Source organism: Pseudophryne corroboree, chromosome 6 (assembly GCF_028390025.1).
Source record: "Pseudophryne corroboree isolate aPseCor3 chromosome 6, aPseCor3.hap2, whole genome shotgun sequence".
NCBI classification, from domain to species: Eukaryota; Metazoa; Chordata; class Amphibia; order Anura; family Myobatrachidae; genus Pseudophryne; species Pseudophryne corroboree.
This window is the reverse complement of record NC_086449.1, coordinates 2,820,780-2,828,101: the sequence shown is the minus strand read 5'-3', so window position 1 is coordinate 2,828,101 and position 7,322 is coordinate 2,820,780. Positions and strand designations below refer to the sequence as shown.

Sequence of the window (7,322 nt, the reverse complement as noted above, 5' to 3'; positions counted from 1 at the left end):
GGCAGATGTAACATGTACATTGAGACCTGGGTAACACCATATAGCACTGCAGGTGGGGCAGATGTAACATGTGCATAGAGACCTGGGTAACACTATGCTGCACTGCAGGTGGGGCAGATATAACATGTGCAGAGACCTGGGTGACACCATGCTGCACTGCAGGTGGGGCAGATATAACATGTGCAGAGACCTGGGTAACACCATGCTGCACTGCAGGTGGGGCAGATATAACATGTGCAGAGACCTGGGTAACACCATGCTGCACTGCAGGTGGGGCAGATATAACATGTGCAGAGACCTGGGTAACACCATGCTGCACTGCAGGTGGGGCAGATGTAACATTTGCAGAGACCTGGGTAACCCCATGCTGCACTGCAGGTGGGGCAGATGTAACATGTGCATAGAGACCTGGGTAACCCCATGCTGCACTGCAGGTGGGGCAGATGTAACATGTGCAGAGAGACCTGGTAACACTATGCTGCACTGCAGGTGGGGCAGATGTAACATGTACATTGAGACCTGGGTAACACCATATAGCACTGCAGGTGGGGCAGATGTAACATGTACAGAGAATCCTGAGTAAACCCCTGCTGAACTGCAGCTGGGGCAGATGTAACATGTGCAGAGAATCCTGGGTAACACCAGGTTGCACTACAGCTAGGGCTGATGTATTATGTGCAGAGAGACCTGGGTAACACCATGCTACACTGCAGGTGGGGCAGAGGTAACATGTGCAGAGAGAGTTAGATGTGGGTGGGGTGTGAATCTCTAGTGCAGTGTAAGAATAAGGCAGCCAGTATTTACCCTGCACAGAAACAATATAAGCCGCCTGTGAATAACACACAGCACTAACTGACATGCATGATAGGGGGATGTACCCACACAGCGAGGGGGGCGGGGCTACACAGCAGCAGTGCAGCATGGGAGAGGGAAGGGGAGGAGCAGCTACAGGAAATGCCCACACACAGGAGGGAGCACAGATAAAGCATGGAGCTGCTGTAAGGGCGGAAGTGCTCTCATGCCCTCTCGTGCTGTCACTTCCGGGTCCTGAGCATGAAGGGAACATAGACACAACCCTAATGAGGATCCGGAAGTGACAGCAGGAGAGGGCAGAGAGCACTTCCGCCCTTACAGCAGCTTCATGCTCTATCCATTCTCTGAGAGCCAGCCTGTATGGTAAGAGGAGGGGACTGCTGCATTGTGTGTGTGTGTGTGTGTCCTTATACAGAGCACAACAGAACGTGTGTATTGTGTGTGACTGAGGGGGATATTTACTAAACTACAGGCTTATAGAAATGGAGATGTTGCCCATAGCAACCAACCAGATTCTACTTATCATTTATCTATTAGACAATAGCGAGACTCTGGTTGCTATGGGCAGCATCTCCACTCCTGAAAACACTCCCGTTAGTAAATATACGCGCTGCGCCATTGTGTCACTTTGTGTACAGACTCAGAGACACCGTCGCACACACACATACACAGCGCGGCCACGTTGTGCGTCCCAGTCCCGTCACATTGGCAAAAAGAAACGCTTGGCGCTAAAAGATCTCCACACGACCTGGCGTGCCCACCGCAGCTTCTTGGCATGAGTGTAGGAAAGACGTGTGACGTGTGTGTGTGTTTTGTACATGTGTGTGATTGTATGGAGGCGGTTGTGGTGCGCGGCCCCTGCTGGACATCTATTGTAGCTATTCATTAGCTTCTCCGATCACACACCCGTTACCCACGCCAGTCACATTGGTTCCAGAGTTCATTAGACTCTTAGGGGTATATGTACTATAGTGCAGGTTTTAAAAACTGGAGATGTTGTCCGTAGCAACCAATGAAAATCTAATTATCAAAAATCTTATCTAGCACCTTCAGTAAGATAAGTTATAATCTGGTTGCTATGGGTAACCTCTGCTTCTAAAAGCCTGCACTTTAGTGTATATACCCGTTATATGTGTTTTGGAGTTTCTCTAATTACTACGTTTCTCACCTCTGGGCGGTTGCTGTGTTTCAGTTCTTGTAATTATTCCTGCTGAGCCTTCACCATCTACAGCATATGTATCATCATCATCATCATCATCGTCATCCACCATATCTGAGACGGTTTCCTTTGTGGAGCGCTATTTATCTACTTATACATTGGTTTAGTTTTTTTTTTAGTAACTCCTACTGCTTTGTTTTGCCACCATTGTATGTACGGATTCACTATATCAATGTCATGTACATTTTGGATGCAGTCAAAATTTTATTATACTTACTAATTAGACTTTTTTTTTTTTCCCGGCAAGTGCCACCATATTTCCTGTTGTTCTGCCTGGGGATCTTGTCTCCCTGCCACTGGAGCCCAAATTCGTCCAGAGAAGGTGATAAGGTCCCCAGCAGAATCCATGAAGTAAAGTATTGCCAGGAATTATCCCCCGCTACAGACTTACCTGTTCAGGTGGTCTCAGGCACAGCAGACTGACTGCTGTCCATTAGGGACAATATTACATTTGTGTATGCAAAGCACATGCACTTAGCTTAATTGGATAAGGGACTCGTGCAGGCTTGCTTCCTTTGGTATTATGTGTTAGAACTGCATAATAAGGCATGCTTATGAGCCCTGAATGTGTGTATCCTCTGTACATCTATAAATGATTGTACAGTACTTATGAATAATATCTGTATGCTGTGATTGCCCCAAGTACCTTCCACAAGGGGACATGTCTTTTTAAAGATATTGAGCAATAAACATCTTGCCGTAAAATGCCTGCATCTGCTGTTTCCTGTGACCACCAGAATAATTTAAAATGCTATTCCATTCTCTGGCTGTTCTGTATTGTGCCTAGTGTAACCAAGCTGAAACCCTCTGCCAGCTACCCAGTGCAGGCAGGTCCATAGTGAGGGACTAGTGGTAATTAGACGTCACTACCCAGGAAATATTGCTGCAGTGTGTCCACACATACCCAGAAGCAGTTATAGGCGTCGGTTGTGGGAACTTTTGTGGAACAAATATTTCCATGTGACGGTACAGGAGCTCGATGGTGTTAGTGAGTTACCAGTCTACTTCGCAGTGGAAGGAGTAATAGGTGGCACCCTGGAATCCATAGATGCCACGGGGACAGGGAAAGTTGGACCTCCTTGGCCTTGGAACCTACGCAGCACTGGTTGCGCGTTCCTAAGTATGGCGTTATGTATGACCCTTCCCAGACTCAGCAGGTTATACTGCTTTATAGCAGCACATAGCATCTTCACAGTGACCCCGATGGGCTGTTACCATGCCTCCCAGTTATTTGAACCTATTGGCTAACTTTTAGCAGCCCTACGTATGGTGTCCATTTATATGTGTTCCATAGTATATTGGAGTCTATAGGTCTAACCGGAGTGTTAGCTCAGCCTCACCCTGTGTGCAGAATGTGACCCCACTGATATCTGAGTGTCAGAGACTAACACTTTCATTTCTCCCTCCTGCCAGGGATGGCGTCTGCTGATCTGAGACAGGAGCTGGACTGTTCCATCTGCCTGAGAATTTATACAGATCCTGTAACCCTGAGATGTGGCCACAACTTCTGCCGGGTCTGTATTGATCGTGTGCTGGATACACAGAAGGGTTCTGGAGCTTACTCCTGTCCTGAATGCAGAGCAAAGTCCAAAAGACGTCCAGCGCTAAAAAGGAACATAACTCTGTGTAAAGTAGTGGAGAGTTTCCGGTCTATTCATCCAGATCAGGAGGAGACTGGGATCTTCTGCACTTACTGTATTCACTCTCCTGTACCTGCTGCTAAATCCTGTCTGATGTGTGAGGCTCATCTGTGTGATAATCACCTGAGAGTACACAGCAAGTCACCAGAACACGTCTTATCTGATCCCACCGCTGCCCTGGGGAACAGGAAATGCTCCGTCCATAAGAGGATTCTGGAGTATTACTGCTCTGAGGACACTTCCTGTATCTGTGTGTCCTGCTGTCTGATTGGGGAACACAGAGGTCACAAGGTGGAGTCACTGGATGAGGCCTCTGAGAAGAAGGAGAAGCTGAGAGATGTTCTACAGAAACTGAGCACCAAGAGAGCAGATGCTGAGAAAAAACTCTGGAGTCTGCAGGAGCGCAGGAGAGAAGATAAGGGAAGAGCAGCTGGTGTAACAGAGAGAGTTACTGCCCTGTTTAGTGACATCAGGAGACAGCTAGAAGACCTGGAGAAGAGAGTCCTGAGTGAGATCTTCAGGCAGGAAGAGCGCGTTTCACGCTCAGTCTCTGATCTGATCCAGCAGCTGGAAGTAAAGAAGGAAGAGCTGTCCAGGAAGATGCGTCACATTGAGGAGCTGTGTAACATGTCTGATCCAGTGACTGTCATACAGGAACCAGACACAGGGGACTTGTGTAATACTGAGGATAGGAAGAGATGCCATAATCAGGTCCATGATGGAGGAGATCTGGATGTGGGTCTGATCTCAGGGACATTACACACATTATCAGATATAATAACATATATAAATAGAGGGATCTATGTGCAGGAAGCTACAGACCCATTACTGGATGTAACCACAGCTGTTAAAGCCGAATGTAATATAACAGTATCGTATACAGGAGTCTATAAGCAGGAAGCTACAGATATAACAGATACGTATACAGGAGTCTATGTTCAAGAGGCTACAGATACGTTACTGGATGTAACCTCATCTGTTAAACTCGAATCAGATATAACAGAAGCGTATACAGGAGTCTATAAGCAGGAAGCTACAGATATAACAGATACGTATACAGGAGTCTATAAGCAGGAAGCTACAGATATAACAGATACGTATACAGGAGTCTATAAGCAGGAAGCTACAGATATAACAGATACGTATACAGGAGTCTATAAGCAGGAAGCTACAGATACGTATACAGGAGTCTATAAGCAGGAAGCTACAGATACGTATACAGGAGTCTATAAGCAGGAAGCTACAGATATAACAGATACGTATACAGGAGTCTATAAGCAGGAAGCTACAGATATAACGGATACGTATACAGGAGTCTATAAGCAGGAAGCTACAGATATAACACTGGATGTAACCAGAGCTGTTAAAATAGAATCTGAAATAACTACAGGTATAAATCCAGACTTCTCTGTGCAGGAACCTGTAGACATAGTGCTGGATGCATTGACAGCTGGTAATAATATGCTTATATCAGATGACGGGAAAACGGCGTCGGTAACACGAGATAGATTTCAGTATCCTCAGGCAATAAGCACCAGGGGCTTCTCCTCAGGAAGACATTACTGGGATGTGGATGTCCATCAATCACAGAGCTGGAGGGTGGGGATGTGTTACCCCAGTATAGACCGGAAGGGACATCGGTCATACATTGGAGAGAATTCCAAGTCCTGGTGTTTACGCAGGTGTAATTATCAGAACTTTGTGATACACGATGGGGAAGAGACCCGGTTACCTGACAGAAGGAACTGTAACCGGGTGAGGATATATCTGGACTATGAGGCAGGACTGCTGTCCTTTAATTCTCTGTGTGGCCCCATCAGGCACTTATACACCTACAACACCACCTTCACCGAGCCTCTCCATGCTGCACTGTGGCTATGGAGTGGTTATAGCACTATATCTGGGGTGGGCTCAGAAATTGGGAGAAATAAGAAATCTGCCTAGAGACTGCCGACATCACAAAGCGGGGTTTCTGATTGGTGGGACACTTAGCCAATATAAAGATACTGTTGGTGGATTCACAACTGTGCTGATTTTTTTCCACCACTGGGAGCTCCATGAATATTCATCTTCTATAAGAATAGACTAAAGATGCTCCTCAGCACTGTTATAAGCGCCAGTGTCCACTAGAGGCCGCTCCATGGACCAAATGACTCCTAGGATGCACCCCTACCATATACTGCCCCTATATACACTCTACACCCTCATACCCGTCATTTTGACTGGTTTTAAATAGTTACATTAAGGTTATGTAAAGGAAGAAGCGTCTGTTATAGGCACAATTGTTAAATTATAACTTTTATTGATATAATAAAAGTAGTCTTTAATTATAAAACAAAGTACAAATAACATTTTAAAAATAACAGAAAGAACAGTGTTATAGAATAATTCTGTGAATAAAACCCCATGTTCAGTTGTGTGTTTTGTATAAAGCCTTTGTGTTATAGTTATGTTGTATATTGGCAATTTGATGAATAAAGAACTCAAAACTTTTCTACAATAAATGTCTTTATTCCTGGTATAGGGGTGAGGGTGCCCAGAAGATGCCCCCTACTGATCACTGACTAATTATGTCCCACTGACATGAAAATCCCAGGTTTTTTTTTCATATGAACATGCACCTACCCAGGATTGTTTTCGGACAGCTGTAAGGCAGAGACACCCAGGGAAGAACCCACCGACCTTGTAGAGTGGGTCTGAATAGAGCTCGGCAGCAGTAGAGCTGCTGAAGTATAGGCTTGTTGAATAGTCAATTTGAGCCACCTAGCAATGGATTGCTTAGAGGCAGGGCGACCAATTTTAGTAGCATCATAAAGGACAAAAAGTGAATCAGACTTCCTGTGACGAACAGTCCTTTTTGATTTAGATCTTCATAGCCCGCCCCTAACCACGTCCAGGAACTTTGGAGCAATGGAAGTGTTGGATAACACTGGAACCACAATCGGTTGATTCACATGAAAGGCCGACACTATCTTCGGTAAAACAATATGGGCGAGTTCTGAGCTCTGCCTTATCCTCATGAAATATAAAGTATGGGCTCTTATAGGATAAGGCCCCCAACTCTGACACCCGTCGAGCAGAAGCCAAGGCTAGCAACATAACTCTTCCACGTTAGCTATTTCAAGTCTACCCTATATAAGGATTCAAATCAATCCGATTAGAGAGTTCAAAACCACGTTGAGGTCCTACGAAGCCATAGGAGGGACAAAGGGAGGATGAATGTGCATAACCTCCTTCACAAAGGTCTGTGCATCTGGAAGTACTGCCAGCTGTTTCTGGAAAAAGATGGAGAGAGACGAAATCTGAACTTTGATGGAGCCTAATCTTAGGCCCTTATCCACACCTGCTTGCAGTAGAAATCGGCCCAGATGAGATTCGACAGGGGAATATTTCCTCCTTTTGCACCAAGAAACCTATTTCTTCCGAATATGATGGTAATGTTTGGAAGTAACCACCTTACTGGACCATAGTGGAAACAATCTTGGAAGGAAGACCCTTTTTTTAGTTAAAATCTCCCTCTCAACTTTCAAACCGTTAAACGTAGCCGCTGTATGTCTGGATAGACAAACAGTCCTTGTTGAAGAAGGTCCCTGTGTAGTGGCAGAGGTCAGGGTTCCTCCTGAACCAACGACAGGAGGTCCGCATACCAT

General features: G+C 45.6%; 1 protein-coding gene across 2 annotated transcripts; it reads left to right on the top strand.

Moving 5' to 3' along the window:
* Nucleotides 1-1,069: 1,069 nt before the first annotated feature.
* On the top strand, nt 1,070-6,176 carry LOC134935859 (uncharacterized). Of its 2 annotated transcripts, XM_063930689.1 has the most exons (3): nt 1,070-1,176; nt 3,446-4,608; nt 4,696-6,176. In XM_063930689.1, the coding sequence occupies exons 2-3, from the start codon at nt 3,448-3,450 to the stop codon at nt 5,614-5,616; spliced, it is 2,082 nt and encodes a 693-aa protein (XP_063786759.1). In that variant the 5' UTR covers nt 1,070-1,176; nt 3,446-3,447; the 3' UTR covers nt 5,617-6,176. The 2 variants fall into 2 exon arrangements, with proteins under 2 accessions (XP_063786759.1, XP_063786758.1); XM_063930688.1 differs by having other exon boundaries at nt 3,446-6,176.
* Nucleotides 6,177-7,322: the final 1,146 nt, after the last annotated feature.